The sequence below is a fragment of the Suillus subalutaceus genome (genome assembly GCF_016647625.1).
Source record: "Suillus subalutaceus strain FC151 chromosome Unknown DFJ58scaffold_24, whole genome shotgun sequence".
Taxonomy (NCBI): Eukaryota; Fungi; Basidiomycota; class Agaricomycetes; order Boletales; family Suillaceae; genus Suillus; species Suillus subalutaceus.
In genome coordinates, this window is record NW_024540273.1 from 102,551 (window position 1) to 118,297 (window position 15,747).

The following is a 15,747-nucleotide window of genomic DNA, read 5'->3' on the forward strand; positions in this document are numbered from 1 at the left end:
CATGGTTCACATTGCTTAAGTGGATCAGCATGAGTCATGTATGCAAAGCATCAGTCTGCTAGGTATTTCTTGCTGCTTCAATGGATACATGGCTGTATGATATACATACATAACTAACACTAATATCAGCATGACATCTCCCTGATGAAACAAACCCGTTGAAAGACTAATCAAAGCCTAATTGCTGCACCATGTTTAGTTACATCATGTGCAACTCAATACTGATTCTGAGTATAAATTACATCGGAGTTTCTGCTGGCCTAGTACTGAGGGAAACCAGGCTCCCCCTAACATCAATCATCACACACCATTAACTTCAGCACATGGGAGGCTCTAAAGTGCAGGAGTGGACACCTACCATAAATATTTCCGTGGTGGAATGGAAGAAAAGCTTTCGGAGCAGGAAAGTGACAGGGAAATGGGTGGAGAGACCCAAGATCCGGAAAATTCAATCAGTTCCAGCCACCCCTACTAAGTCATCATCAAAGCAGCCATCCCAGAATATGCTATATAATGGTGGGGATGAATTTCTTGGAGACCTGCACTGACCACAGGTGTCTTTCCACATTTGGTGCCGGTGAGAGCATCCATCCATCCATCCATGGTCTGATATTGACTAGTTGGCAGGACCGTTACTGAGAGTTAATGAGGGTGGCCAGGCAATGGCGCCAACTGAAGCTGCTGAAATGGAACGGCTTCGGCCATGAGACAAAGAGCATCAAACCCAGTGATCTTGCTCTCTTCTGTGCAGCTTATCCTCAGCCAGGCATTAATGTGACATTGCTGACTGAAGGTGACTATGAGGAGACGAACAACAAATCAGATCTGGAGACACCCAGTTGGCTCCATTCAAGATCACTAGTCATGGATGGCAACTTCAAAGTTGAGCATCTGCATGCCGCAAATCCCATTGACGAAGTCTCCCTGATGGATGGCCGCAGTTTCATGGTCGGTAATAGCATGGATAAGGCACATCTTGCAAAGGCAAAAGACACTGTTCACTGATCTGAGTGTAATAACCACCGTGCTGTAAATCAAGCCAACGCATCTCGCCACCGACTGGAAGCAATGTGCATCGGGGGTTGTGCCTGTGCAAGACATGGCTGCTTTGTCCCTCATGCAATGGTGGACTTTCAGAAGGGAGAAAGGTTTGGATTTAATATTCCTCCGATGTGCTTTCATAGCCTCACAGACAGCCACCAGACAGATGAATATGGACTACACTTTGTATGAGGGATTGAAACACAATGCCGATGGCATTCAGCATGCATTGACATGTTATGATGTTAACTGCCAGTATCACAAACATCTGAAGGACCGTGTAGCTGACAATCCTTTCTTGGACATATGGCCAGAGTTGGAGATAATCCCAGGGATTGGTTTGTGGCATGTTCATGACCATCAAGACAGCTGCTATGTTCGTTACACTTCGAAATTTATCAACGGCGCTGCAAGGATTGATGGCGAGATCATGGAGACCCTATGGGCGCCGTTGAATGTGATCTCTCCGTCGGCATGTGGCATGGGGACACCCCACTGGAAGGAGTGTTTGGATTATCAAATGAACGATTGCAATTTCATGAAAATGATCAGAATGAGTTGGTTGTTCAACCTCAATTTTCACTGAAATCACTCACTAGGACTATGAATGCAAGGCCCTTTGCCCTTGTGAAAAACACAACCTGACTAGGCACTTGTTAAGGTACTCAGCCAGTATATGTCTAATGCTCTGCCTATGCTGCTATACTTGCAACAGAGATGCAAGAATGTTTGACCTGAGGGAAAAGCTACTAAGAACAACTTAAAATCAAAAGACCCGAAAGAGTGCTAATGCGCGGGAAAGAGCGGAAGTCAAGAAAGCAGACACTGAGTCAAAGGAAGGTAATGGATAGTGAGCGAGATCAAGGGTATTGATTGCAAGGGTAAGGAAAGTCAAATAGGGGCCAGAGAGCGCAACTAAAGGCTGACTACTTCTGAGTAAAACCTAAGGGAAAGGAAATACAGTCGAAGGGAAGTAATGTCAAAGTAGTCACCATAGGCTTCTTATACTAGTAAACTATACCATCTCGGACTTGGAAGGGATAGGATATACATGTAATAAGACTGTAGCACTTGTTACACTCGAGGCAAGGCAAATTACATACCAATGAGGTAGGATGGACCATGGATGGATTCCGACATTTCGGGTGGATCCTAGGGCGCGAGAACAGCGCGCTGGATAAGCGCTAAGCATGGGAACAAGCACTAGATAGTGCGGACATGTGCTAATGGACCTAGTGTTTTAAAGTCCAGTTGCTGGACTGAAAAAAGACTGGCAACTGGACCAAAACTGGACTTTAAAAGACTGGACTTCAGTTGCGGTTGCCTGGATTCAGAAAAAGTCCAGTTGCAGGTTGCCTACCTTTATGAAAATTTGAAAACCGATAAAAACCGGTTGCAACCGGTATTAGGGTTAGGGTTATGATTGTAGGGTTATAGTAGTCAATCAGGCGATTCCAATGGTGGTTTGGTCATGTCAAACGGTTAAGATCTGAAAAAGATATGAGCATTACAAGAAAGGCTTGCAAAATTGAAGGATGTTGGCATAAAAATTAAAGATTGGCTTATAACTTGCCCAAACCTTAACCCTCAAATATACTTAACCCAGTACTTGTTCTTCCATAACACATTGACTTGCAGTCAGATGTATTTAGTTTACTGAATGTTTGACAAGATATGACTAGCAATAGAGTCATTTAGACTAGGACTACAATTGGTGTTGGGATACCTAAGCCTTATAATGACTTTCATATTTTTCATATTTCAGATACAAGCCTGATAATGATTTTGTTAAGCTTATACCTTGCTTATGTGTGAACCTATTGAAAAGATAAGACCAGTCCTAGACTCGTCTAGACTTGAAGCACAACTTTGTTAAGCCACTTAAGCAATCACAACACATTTCATATTTGCCTCATGCTCTAGGGCGGTGTATTCTTAAAATGCTCATATCTCTCTCAAATCTTAACCGTTTTACATGATCGGACCACCGTTGGAAAGGTCTTGAACGGTCCTCACGAACCGGTCACCGGACTGCAAAAGACCAAAATATCGGTCTTTATCAGTCCTGGTCCAGTCTTTTTGATATCGTGGGAATCAGGCAACCGGTCCTGGTCCGGTTGCTTCCAAATAAGGCAAAAGACCGGACTTAACCGGACTTTTAAACTCTAAATGGACCTAAAACACATTGCTGGTAGTTCTGACAGTGCTATAAGCGCAGGAATAGCGTCGGATAAGTCGCGGGAGTGTGAATAGCGCTGCGGGAATGTGCGCACATAGTGCGGGAAAGTGTGGAATAGCGTCAGACAAGGGTTATGGCTGAGACAAGTGAAGACTGCTGATAGGGGAGTAGTGAATGATATGAGGGATAACTTTGGTCCACCTATTGAAGGCTTATGCGGGTATACATGCCTAGCACCAATATGATTGTCACACCGTAAATTCAGGCAAGCGGTGAAAGGGGTTGCCGACAGCAAGGTGGCCTTTGAGAAGCTTGATCAAACTGCCGATGCAAATCAAGTCAGAGAATGGGAACAACAAGAGAAGCTTGCACAGCAACAGCGTACCACTGATCCAAAAGCCATGGACATTTATGAAGTACAACTGCAGAAAGGTGTGTAGGAAAAATCTAAGCCTCATCTAGGCTGATGGCAAGACAGCGCCGACAAGAAAGCAACAGGAACTACAGTTGCTGGAGGTGAGCGGTCAGTGCCCTGGTCCCACATGCTGCAGGGGAGCGGCGACATGGCTGGCAGACAGTTTGTCTATCGAGGAGGCACAGGTGATGCTCGAAATGGATGTTTGGAAGTTGAATAGGCACTCCACACAAAACCAGCGACTGGAGATTGGGCGCCATCGTGAGAGAATGCAAGGAGACATCGACTGTTGGGTGGAGTTGGCAGTGACGTTCATTGGCGATGCATTATGTGATGGTGACATCCAGGCGATGGAGGACGAGCTGCTGATACTTGAAGAAGATTCTGATGATGACACGGCTGATCAATTCACGTTATTTGAGCCTGAAAAGGTGGTCATCCCAATGCCATCTAATCTGGGCGCCGGCAGGTGTGCTAAACTTGGCGCCGAAGATTTGATTCATCAAGAACTTGTGTTAAGGCAGGGACAAGCCAATGATGCCCTGCACAACATCAGAGTTCACTTGGCAGACAAGGCCGTCATTTTCCGCAAGACTGTCAGAACGGTGAAGTCACAAGCAATGTCCACTAGAGCTTGGGCTCTGGTTCATTCAGTGGATAGGACAGTAAGCATCCAAGCAAGCATCTATTCAAAGCGCCGGTCTCAACTCTGCAAACTTGGCACCGACAATAATTTGCTGGAGAGATATTGTCCATTAGCCAAGGAGCATCTCAAGGTTAGCACAGCTGTCGCCAATCCAAACGCCAGAGGCCAGAGAAACAATATTTTGGCTTGGTTCTGGTCCATGGACATGGCGGGAGACTCTGATGGGAGTGATTGGCTTAATGAATGTGAGATGTTCATGCTTTTGCGATTTCCCCGGCGCTCACTTCGCCGATGTAGAGACTCACATTTCTGCAGGCACATATGGGCACATTTTGCACCTTTTCACAACTCATGACAATTGGCCTTCAATGCACGACTCGCACCATCAGCTATATTCGACTTCTATCATGTCCCTAGTCGTTTTACACATAACGCGCAGCTTTCCCGCGAAACGCGCCATAGGCGCAGCACTTTCCCGCACAACGCGCAGCATTCCCACACACGCACCTTGCGCGCTTTCTCGCGCTTAAGCGCCCTGCATCGCCTATCATCCAGGAACGTCCGTCTATGTCCACCCACCTCATTGGTATGTCATATGCCTTGCCTCGTGGTTTGTAACAAGCATTGCAGCGTTATTACATGTCATTACGTATTCATAGCGCTTATTGCTCCTATCCCTTCCGCTTCTGATGCAATTTCCATAGTATAAAGTTTGCTGACTTACTACTCCATCATTATTACTCCCCTTTGCTGTACTTCCCTCGCTATTGGGTTTTACTTTAAAGTAGTAGTCACCACTTGGGCGCACTTTGTGTTTCCAATGGTTATTGTTATCCGCCTAGGCCTCGTTCGGTAACCGTTGTATAAACGAAATTTACAAAATACAAAATTTCGAAAGTCCCGGCACGTAAGCGGAGCTTGAACATGATCGGCAAGATCATCACTATCCTGATCAACGCCCAGTAGTAACTGTAGTTCGACGACTCGATCCTAAGTTCAATGTTACTAGTAATCAACAATTTATTAGTGTCATGGATGGGCCTGTTCAGCCCCTTCATCAGCCCCTCCTCGGTCCTTTGTTTCCTCACCCCTTGATTCCTTATCAACGTCTCCTCGCTGCTCAACGCATTCGGCCAACTCAGGGCCAGCATTTGGCGCAACTAACAGTTCGAGAGCGGATGTTTCGTTATATGGTACTTCTTATCAGCATTCTTGTTGCTGCCACCGCACAGGTGGTTCTACAGGCCACACAAATTCCCCAAGCCCCTGAGCCGTATCACACATCTGCACTATCAGGCCATGAATGGGTCATAGAACTTATTGTTGGTCATCTTGAACGCATCCACTGCGAGCTCGGGATGCATGTTCACGTGTTTGAGGCTCTGATCAACGAGCTCCGTTCCCTCAGTCACACAGATTCACGATATGTCTCGCTTGAAGAGCAGCTCGCCATATTCCTCTACTCCTGTGTTACAGGATTAACAATTCGCCATGTCGGCGAACACTTCCAGCGCTCGAACGACACTATTTCTCGGTATGGTTAGTTTATATTAGGAAAAACTATTAGTTCTGATGCCTTTGTAGGTATTTTCGCAAGATGCTCGACATATTCGCATCTCATCCATTTTATAATAAATACATATGCTTTCCTGCTGACAATGACCCCATCCCCACCAAAATACGCAACAATCCGAAACACTGGCCATATTTTAAGGATGCTATAGGAGCACTCGACGGTAGCCATATTCACACATTCCCTCTTTCAGCTGAGCGCCACGTCTATCGCAACCGCAAAGGATTTCTCTCCCAGAATTGCCTTTTTGCATGCGACTTTGACCTTATGTTCACGTATGCATTGACTGGGTGGGAAGGCTCTGCAACAGACGCGCGGCTTTGGGATCAAGCGCTTGAAGGTGGCTTGAAAATCCCCCCCGGTAAATACCTTCTTGCGGATGCAGGATTTCCGTCCTGTGAAGAGCTTTTGATTCCTTATCGTGGTGTTCGATACCACCTCGCTGAATGGGGTCGCGCCAGTGTGAGGTAGTTGTTTCACTCGTGTTTTTTTTGTTTCAATCAAGCCAATATTATATTTTCAGACCTGTCAATAAAGAAGAACTCTTCAATCTTCGTCACGCCTCAGCACAAAATGTCATTGAACGAATCTTCGGCGTCTTAAAACGACGCTTTCGCATTCTCCTCTTATCCCCGGAATACAGGATCAATACTCAAGCTCGGATTCCTGCGGCGCTATGCGCCCTACATAATTTTATACAGGTTCATGACCCATTCGAAGATCCATTACCATCAATGAGTGTCGTGAATGACAATCCAAGCCATCAAGGAGATCCTCTAGCAGCTGAGAATGGACCGCATGCACAAGCTGCTAATGCACGCTGTGATCGCATCACGACACACATGTGGGAGGATTATGAGGCTTACTTACGCGAGCATGACTTAGAGGATGATGAAGATCTAGGTTCTGATCTTGACGAGGAAGATGAAGCCGAAGATGACCTTTATGATGGGCGCGAGTTTGACGAGACTGCTGTAGAATAGAATTGTTTTGTAGCTACAATTGAAAGTTTTATGCAAGGATCAAACGAGCACATGAAGCTACTTGTATAACGCAAAGAAGGGCTAGGGCTACAACTAGTAAGCCTACAAACAAAAAACGAGCGGGAAAAGTAGGAGCTACATGGTAGGGTTCTCTTGTTTGGCACGGGCGATCATAGATTCTAAAAATGCTTCATGCAGCTCAGGGTCATCAACATCTAAGAATGTATCACATGCTGCTGCGTTCGTCACGAACACATGCATGAGAATCACCTTATTGTCCTTCGAGATCCCTGTAGCCGACTGCATTAACTTCAGTGCGCGTGACCTATGTTCAGCTACATGAGCCTCGTCAGTGCCGAAGTTCGTGTTCAATGAATCTGACAGGCGGTTGATAGTGCCTTGAAGATTCATCAACACAGCTGTGTTGGCAGTGTCTTGAATGTTCTTCTTGCTTGTGCTTGGGCGCGTCTTACCACTGGCTGTTGACAGCCTTGGTTTCTTCTCCGATTCCGGCTTTGTCACCTGCGACACTGAAGTGTAGGTGGTGGAGGGAGGAGCTGAATGACCTTGGGTCATCTCGGAGTGTGAGCACCCCAGCCGAGGTTCGGCTGGGCCATGCTGGGCTTCATGGGAGTGAGATCAGGAATGAAAGGAGGCTGCTGGGCCATGCTGGTGTTGATGGGAAAGAGGTTCGGAATAAAAGGAGGCGGCCTCATGCTTTCAATATCCATCATGCTCATGTCAGCATCATGAGGTGCGCTGCTTGTGCTTGCAACCGGTTGCTCCACGGCCGGTGCAGCTGATTGGGCAGGGTTGTATGCAACCGTTCCTTGTGCAGCGCTCTTCTCGGGGAGGATTTGGTCCATCTTTGAATAGAAAGGCCAACCATTATTTTTGAATGGTTTCATGGGCGAGTTGGACTGTAAAGCATCAGTTTCAGTGAAGATCAAGGCGATATTGGCACATACCTTCTTGCCAACATATTCCTTCCACACAGCTTCAGCGGCGGGCCCATCGATGTTGGCCCCATGCTCATCATCCCAATGACAGCCTGACTTAGAGTGATATGTCCGGATGGCTTGGAAAGTAGTCTTTAACTACATAGATGTAATCAGTACAATGATGGCGGCAATCAATATGAAATAACATACCATCCCCCATTTACTCTTGCACTGCTCCCCAGTTTTGGGAGGCCCATGTGTCCGCTTGCTTGCGATCTCTATCGCAGCTTGATTGTATATCGTGTCTTTGAATGTTACCCCTGCCAGTGATGACTTCTCCATGATAAGATATGTGAGCATGGCATCAATCTCATCAAAACCCCACTGGGCCTTTGGCTGTTTAGGAGCCTTTCGCGTCATATTAGCTAGTTGTATCTGAGAGCAGATGATTATAGCAGCGACGGCAAGCCAAATGTGCTGGTGTTGGAGATCATCAGGACGAGACTTTGATGAAGTCATGGTCGGAAGCAAAGCAAATTGAATCTCAGCTTGCGGCTGGTATCATGCCGGGACTTTCGAAATTTTGTATTTTGTAAATCTCATTTATACAACAGTTACCGAATGAGGCCCTATACTAGACCTTTATCTGCGCTCGTTATAACACTCGCTCTGCGTTTGCACTCGCTTTGCACATCTGCTTCCTTATCCATTTCCTTATCCGGTATTTTCCGCACAACGCACGCCTTAGCGCTCACGTTCCCACGCTCGCGCTTACCTTAGTGCACTCACTTCGCTTTTCTTCTTGTGCTTTCGCGCATCCATTGCACTTCAAGGGTCTTTCTTTCATCTGGTTCTGTGTTCAGTAGCAGTCCCCTTTAGGGTCGAACATTCTTGCATTCTGCAAGTATAGCAGCTAGGCAGAGCCAAGACTCACTTATACTGGTTGAGCATTTTTAGATAATCCATAACAGCCCAGCCAGGTTGAGATCGCTTCACCGACACATTAGTTTACCGGGTGCATTGGCTCCGTGCCAAGGCTCTGAGAGACCGCTGGGAGGAAGAAATGTTACTTGTGCAGCATGAAATGAATTGGACATGCGACTTCTTTGTGCACAAAGGGATGACCACGCTGACACAACCTCGCTGGTATGGCTCCCAGGCTGTGGGTCTTGCGTGCAGAGGCAGCTGGTATGCCGCCAAGCCTACAATACCGCTGGTGTGGAGTTGGCCGTGTGTGCGCGATGCCAGTGGTCGAAACATAAGTGTGGAGGCAAGGGTTCTGCTCCACCCAACAGAGGCAAGAAGTCAATGGCAGCTGTGACTTGCCACACTCATTCAATATCTTGCCGTTGATCGCTGGTGCATGTCACCGAGACTGCAGGTAAGCCCTTCTCCATTTTTAACATTCAACAGATATACCAATGCTTCATCAGTAGCATCCACCTCTGGTGCGCCTGCAGGTGAGGTCGCTGAGGTGTCCAACACCTCCATCACTGCCACCACTGCTGCCACCATCACCTCTGCTCCCACCGCTGGTGCTCCCACCACTCCTGTTGTCCCTGCTGCCACTGCCGCCACCAATGCCACCGCCGCCACCAATGCCACCACCGCCACCACTGCCGCTGCTACCGCCCCCTCTTCTCCCACTTCCCACACAGACAAGGCATCCATTCTTGCCCTCAGGGAGGACATTACTCTGTTGCAAGCAACGGTTACTTCCTTGGAGGAGAAGGTGAGCGCTGGGGAGCAGCTTCTCCTGGAAGCCAATAGGAGAATGGCAGAGCAGGAGGCTAGTTCCAAATTGCTCACCGAGCAATTGGCGGCACTTCGCCGGGAGTTGTGTTCCCCCAAACTCACATCACCTGCTTCACCGTGTTTGCCTGTGATGATGAACCCTGACTTAGCTGACTCGTCCTCTTGCAATAGCATGGTTGTTGCTGATACAGAGGTCCCTGCCCTGTCAGTGGCCTGCAATGGTGACATTGTTGTAGAGACAGAGGACCATGCTGTGTCAGTGGCTGAGGAAGTATGCCCTGATATGTCAATTTCTGAGGATGAATGCCCTCCTACGTTGGCGCCTCATGAAGAATGCCCTGCTATGTCGGTCCCTGAGGAAGAGCGCCCTGCTGCGTTGGCATCTTGCAACACCAGGATTGTTGCAGATGAATATGCTGAAGTTGAGTTGGTGTCCGTTGGATCAGCCACACAGGAGTGATATGATTTGAATACTCGTCTTCTTTCTCACTTTAGTTGCAATCTCATAGAGTACTTGTCCAAACATGTGTATATACAGGTATATCTACATCTTGATATGGTATTTACTTTGTACATATCATTGCAGTTTGTTTACAATCATGGAATTGAGTGTGCCGGTGACATGCAGTCTGGTGCCGGTAACATATTTACTTATGTACATATCACTGCTGTTTGTTTACAATGATGGAATCAATTGCATCGGTGACATGTAGTCTGGTGCCTGCTGAGATGGCATGCAGCACTGGTAAGTTTTGCTTCCTCCACAATTCAATGGTAGGATGCTTGATAGTGCCATTTGAATTACCATTCGCCGGTGAGATGGATTCTTGTGCCGGTGTTAGCAGAGTTGTTCAGAGGCGAGATGAATGCTCAAACTTCAATTCTTTGCCAGCATATTTTAATGGGTGAAATAGATCTTGCAATAGGGAGAATCACATGTACCGGTGATACTGTCAGTTTTCTATTCAATGTTGTCTGTATCTGCCCCTCCCAGCGATGCCGGCCAATCACCTGTCAGCATGTATGCTATTGCAATCTGCCGATCATAGTAATGACATCACACATCGGCGAGATTACCGTCGGCCATATCTAGACATGCATGCTGCATCGAATCGGATGATCAGTCACACCTTGCATATGAAATGCTGACTGTCCATGCCATGCAGCCAGGATGGCAGGTGTTGCCAACAATCAGAGTTGCATTCACCACAGTTAAATATATTTGTACTGCATGGGCCCATCCATGTGTCTACATTACATGACCAGAGCCCAACTAGCAATTGAACTGTCCATGGTTGGGCCCACCCCCTCTATTGATATGCCAGGACATGAGCCTGTCTGACCCTCAGCATAACATTGTAATTTAGGGCCTATCCATCTCTAGGCATGGCTGACGTTGGGCCCACCATATATATAATTCAGTTCACGCCTGTGGGCCCACCCCTATGGCACAATGTGCGCACTGTAGGCCCACCTGAATCTTAGAAAGGGTAACTGTGGGCCCGTCCCGGCGGTGTAATACAGGATAGGGGCCCACCTGTCCTGCAGAGTATTTGCTCAGAGATCCTATCCCATTTTAACAATGGCAATGAGCAGGCCTGCACATGGCGTGTGGGCCCATCCGCTGCAAATGTCAGATAGTGCCCCCCCCGCCCCCCTTTGAATCAAGTATGGTATGCAAATGGCGCTGATGCAAATTCAATCATCGCCGGTCAATCCCTAGATGCATCCATTTCTGAGACACTCACTGATGCTAATGCACTACTGCATACAATCATACCTTGTGGTTCCCTGAGCTTTCAATCTATCCAATTTCCCAGAATACACCTGCTGATGCTAATGGACCATCACCGGCAATCATTCCTGAAATCTATTTGACGACTTGATTTCCTGGAATACACTTGCCAATGGTAATTGATCATCGCCGGCAATCATCCCTGATATCCATTTGGGGGTCCAATATCGCTGCTAATCATTCCTAATATCCATTTGCCGACCCCATGCCCTGGCATAGACTCGCCGATGCTAATGGATCATCGCCGGAAATTATCCCTGGTATCCATTTGGTGGCTCATTTCTTAGGATACCCTCGCCGATGCCAATGGATCATTGCTGCTAATCATTCTTTATATCTATTCGCTGACCCCATGCCCTGGCATAAACTCGCCGATGCTAATGGATCATCGCCGGAAACTATCCCTGGTATCCATTTTGTTGGCCCATTTCCTAGGATACCCTCACTGATGCCAATGGATCATTGCTGCTAATCATTCCTTATATCCATTCGCCGACCCCATGACCTGGCATATGCTCGACAATGCTAATGGATCATCGCCAGAAATTATCCCTGGTATCCATTTTGGGGGCTCATTTCCTAGCTCGCCGATGCCAATGGACCATCACCGCCAATCATCCGTCATATCCATTCGCCAGCCCCATTTCCCGGCATACACTCACCAGTGCTAATGCATCATGGGCCCACTCGATACTGGTGAGGCATTACTACTATAGGCCCACCCTTCAATACTCTTCACTCTCAATCCTGACACTCATGGGCCCACTCCAAAACATAGGGGCCAATCCACTATGGGCCCAGCCCTAACTGTTGGGAACATAGCATTCGCCGGCCCACCCTGGAACATAGGATGACAATATAGTGTGGGCCCATGGTGGGTTGGCCCGACTCTCATGGAAGAATGTCAAGGTGGGCTGGCCCTCTCGATAGGGTCAAGTCACTGAAGGGACTCCCATCCTTGAGGCCTTTGCTTGACGTCTTTCTCCTCAACATCTTTCTCCTTGACAGTGCTGCATGAACTCCTCCATCACTTGCACACATTATTTGGTAGAAAAAAGGATGGTGTTGGGTTGGGAGGGTCATGACCGTTGGAACCACAAGGGTTGGTGGAGTGCTTTTGAGTCAAGCATGCATCTATGCAAATGATAATATCTGGCCTGAGTATGATCAATTGAGTATGTAGCACTATAGCTACATAAATGAACTTACATGAAACAAGAATCTCTCGCTTTTTGCGAATCATTTGCCCCGAAGCAAAGTGGGCAGTGTGAACGAAGGTATCCAGTAGGCTGTTCAACTGCCATGGGTTGCAAATGGATCTTGTCCTTCCAGGTGTTGGCAATAAGAATGGAGATGTGATCATGAGCTAAAATGTTCAACACCCAGTACCAGTAAAATGCATTGGCGAAGCGATGGTGCAGGCTATGCTAATACAAATTAAACATGCTATGGACATTGAGGATCAAATGCTAACCTTTGATGTCAATTTGTATCCCATTCCATCTAGAAACGTCTCCACTGCATCACACCACGCAGTATGGTTGGGGGACTGACAAATGAAAAGAAGGTGGACAAACTCTAGAACACGCAAGTCTACTGCGAGTGAGGGAGCAACAGGAGCACATGGGAACAGCCCACGATGAAGGAGCTGGAGAGGGGCAGGAAGACAGGGGCATGCAATGATATTAATTTCTGACAAGCCTGTAATGTACATTAGATTAGCTATCAGTGGAGAAAAGAAGCTAGACAACACACTGTCAAAGAACACATATGCAACCTTGATACTGCAGGTCCCACACCCAGAATGACAAGCTACAGCATCTCCGTAGGGCTGTTGTACAATGTTGATGTAGCATAGCATTGAGGTCTCCTGCATGTGCGATAGATAGGGCACTAGAAGAGATGTAATAACATCTTCTGACCATCTGCGCCACTGGCTGGTCTTTTTCTGCGAGCTGGTGAGATGACAGTGTGACAATCATATTGGCGCTCATGTATACCTGCATAAGCCTTCAATAGGTGGACCAAAGTTATCCCTCATATTATTCACTACTCCCCTATCAGCAGTCTTCACTTGTCTCAGCCATAACCCATGTCTGACACTATTCCAACTTTCCCACACTATGCACGCACATTCCCGCAGCGCTATTCATGCTCCCACGACTTATCCAACACTATTCCTGCGGTTATAGTGCTATCAGAACTACCAGCAATATGTCTATAGGAGCATTAGTGCATGTAACATCAGAATCCATCCATTGTCCATCCTACCTCATTGGTATGTAATTTGCCTTGCCTCGAGTTTGTAACAAGTGCTACAGTCTTATTACATGTATATCCTATTCCTTCCAAGTCCAAGATGGTATAGTTTACTAGTATAAGAAGCCTATGGTGACTACTTCGACATTACTTCCCTTCAACTGTATTTCCTTCCCCTTAGGTTTTACTTAGAAGCAGTCACCCTTTAGTTGCGCTCTATGGCCCCTATCTGACTTTCCTGATCCTTGCAATCAATACCTTTGATATCACTCGCTATCCATTACCCTCCTTTGACTCAGTGTCCGCTTTCTTGACTTCTGCTCTTTCCCGTGCATTAGCGCTCTATCTTGCGATGCGCTATTCCCGCACTTTAGCGCTCTTTCGGGTCTTTCTATCAACATTCTTGCATCTTTGTTGCAAGTATAGCAGCATAGGCAGAGCATTAGACATATACTGGCTAAGTACCTTTACAAGTGCCTAGTCAGGTTGTGTTTTTCACACCAGCTCAAACACTGCCAAACACCGCCAAACACCCCTCTACTCCCGCCCCCTGCCTGGGGGTCCCCTACTCCAGTGGGTATGATCACAATTCATACCGCTGGATCTCAAAGGAGACCAGTTTCCTATTGTCCAATCAATTCATAAAAGGACGCATCTATTGTTCCACAAATAGAGGTTTTCACACGTCACAAAGATCTGGGTTCTTTACCCATAATCTGAACCTAAATATAGAAGAGAAGCATCAGTCATGATGACTCACACCGAAAGATAAGGGGTCCAAGCTTCCTCATGGAAATGAACCAGGTACCGCAGCAGCGATAAAGAAGGGCTGATCAAATGTCGCCCCAAGAAGGGCTAATCTGATGGTGGCCATAATAGGTATCACCCTACTACCTCCATCAGGGCGTCCCGAAGGCAGCCTAGATCTTTATCCCGCAAGGGCCAAACCCTAACCCTAATGAAAGATATAAGGGGCCTTGCTTCTTACAGGGCAGAAGAACATCTTCCATTTCCCATGTCTCATCGGGTCCACCCAGGCTGGGCTTACCAATCAATCAGAAGACATGTTCCCATGGGAACATGTCATGTGAGGGTCATGTGATGAATAGGTTTTTGTGAAATATTATACAACTCCAGGAATTTCAAAAAAAATACCTAGAGGAGCTACTGAGTGCTGTGCCAGCAGCATGTAAGTAGTGATGAACAGGGATTCTGCAAGAGCAAAATCAGATCATTGTATAAATACAACTATAATAGTAGATGCGCCTTTCTTTTTAAAGAAATAAAAGTAATGTTGTATTGGTAATCATTGATCTGTGAATGAGATCAACTGTAAAACACAGGAGGCAAAAAACTTTATGTATCCTCGTCCACAAGGATATCAACAATTTCATCATTGAAAATGTGGAGTGTGTCAAAGAGTAACAACTTTTTCCATGTGTTGGTAAGATCAAACATATTAGCTGTTCATTTCCTAGAAACTAAGAATCTTCTATCACAAATCCCAGCTTTGACGACATCAAAGACTTGCTCAGTGAGAAAATTCAACATCCAGTCCTGAGGGATCGGCATTGGTAAAGGCCTAAGCCATTCTCCCAAGGGTTTATCAATGGATTGCCAAAACTCTCTCTGTCGTTCATATAACATGGACAGGTGAGAGCGCCAGTGGCTTGTGATAGTATCTCTGAGCTCTCGGACATTACAGAGGGTCCAGGCTGGATTAAATTCTGATTTCAGAACAAAACGTCTGTTTGGCCTACATTTCCACTGCTTAAGCGGTTATTCCAACGCTTTGTGTAATGTGTCTGAATCCAGTGTTCCAGAAGGTTGTTAGGGTATCCCCTGCGAATATACAAGAGTTTTATGTCATGTATGGACTCCACATATCCATTGAAAGTGGAGTTAAGAGTCGCCAACCTTGACATCTTCCCAATGAAGGTACCCTTTTTAATATCTTCAAGTCTGGCGGGGACGTCGCCATGTCTTGTTCATCCAAGCTTCACAGACAATAGTATTTGGGGGTAGTTCTTCCTGCATGGCAGATGCCGCTTCCAGAGTGGATGCTTTGTAACATCTGGGCTTAGGACGATGGACCACCATAGTGCAGCACTGTAAGAGTCAATATAACAGGTGCAACACCAATGATGCAAAGTCACTTGG

At 46.7% G+C, this 15,747-nt stretch overlaps 6 protein-coding genes across 6 annotated transcripts; 3 read left to right on the forward strand and 3 right to left on the reverse strand.

The window, feature by feature from the left end:
- Positions 1-1,068: 1,068 nt before the first annotated feature.
- Positions 1,069-1,627, forward strand: DFJ58DRAFT_656481 (uncharacterized protein; the record flags this gene model as incomplete). The annotated part of the gene is made up of 2 exons (XM_041381906.1): positions 1,069-1,148; positions 1,204-1,627. 2 exons carry the CDS (start codon positions 1,069-1,071, stop codon positions 1,625-1,627), a joined length of 504 nt encoding a protein of 167 aa, XP_041246667.1.
- Positions 1,628-3,772: 2,145 nt separating this feature from the next.
- On the forward strand, positions 3,773-4,636 carry DFJ58DRAFT_656591 (uncharacterized protein; the record flags this gene model as incomplete). The annotated part of the gene is made up of 1 exon (XM_041381925.1): positions 3,773-4,636. A coding segment is annotated over one exon (864 nt), but the record flags the coding sequence as incomplete, so codon positions are not given.
- Positions 4,637-6,972: 2,336 nt separating this feature from the next.
- On the reverse strand, positions 6,973-8,297 carry DFJ58DRAFT_725099 (uncharacterized protein; the record flags this gene model as incomplete). Its single annotated transcript, XM_041385183.1, has 4 exons — positions 6,973-7,367; positions 7,430-7,757; positions 7,806-7,934; positions 7,989-8,297. The coding sequence occupies 4 exons, from the start codon at positions 8,295-8,297 to the stop codon at positions 6,973-6,975; spliced, it is 1,161 nt and encodes a 386-aa protein (XP_041246669.1).
- A 544-nt stretch (positions 8,298-8,841) lies between these two features.
- DFJ58DRAFT_839179 (uncharacterized protein) lies at positions 8,842-10,442 on the forward strand (the record flags this gene model as incomplete). Its single annotated transcript, XM_041392500.1, has 7 exons — positions 8,842-9,012; positions 9,074-9,159; positions 9,192-9,965; positions 10,072-10,092; positions 10,120-10,188; positions 10,247-10,278; positions 10,312-10,442. The coding sequence occupies 7 exons, from the start codon at positions 8,842-8,844 to the stop codon at positions 10,440-10,442; spliced, it is 1,284 nt and encodes a 427-aa protein (XP_041246670.1).
- A 2,348-nt stretch (positions 10,443-12,790) lies between these two features.
- On the reverse strand, positions 12,791-13,279 carry DFJ58DRAFT_656472 (uncharacterized protein; the record flags this gene model as incomplete). Its single annotated transcript, XM_041381903.1, has 2 exons — positions 12,791-13,029; positions 13,084-13,279. Coding segments are annotated over 2 exons (435 nt in total), but the record flags the coding sequence as incomplete, so codon positions are not given.
- Positions 13,280-15,054: 1,775 nt separating this feature from the next.
- On the reverse strand, positions 15,055-15,327 carry DFJ58DRAFT_656525 (uncharacterized protein; the record flags this gene model as incomplete). Its single annotated transcript, XM_041381913.1, has 1 exon — positions 15,055-15,327. A coding segment is annotated over one exon (273 nt), but the record flags the coding sequence as incomplete, so codon positions are not given.
- Between the last annotated feature and the right edge of the window lie 420 nt (positions 15,328-15,747).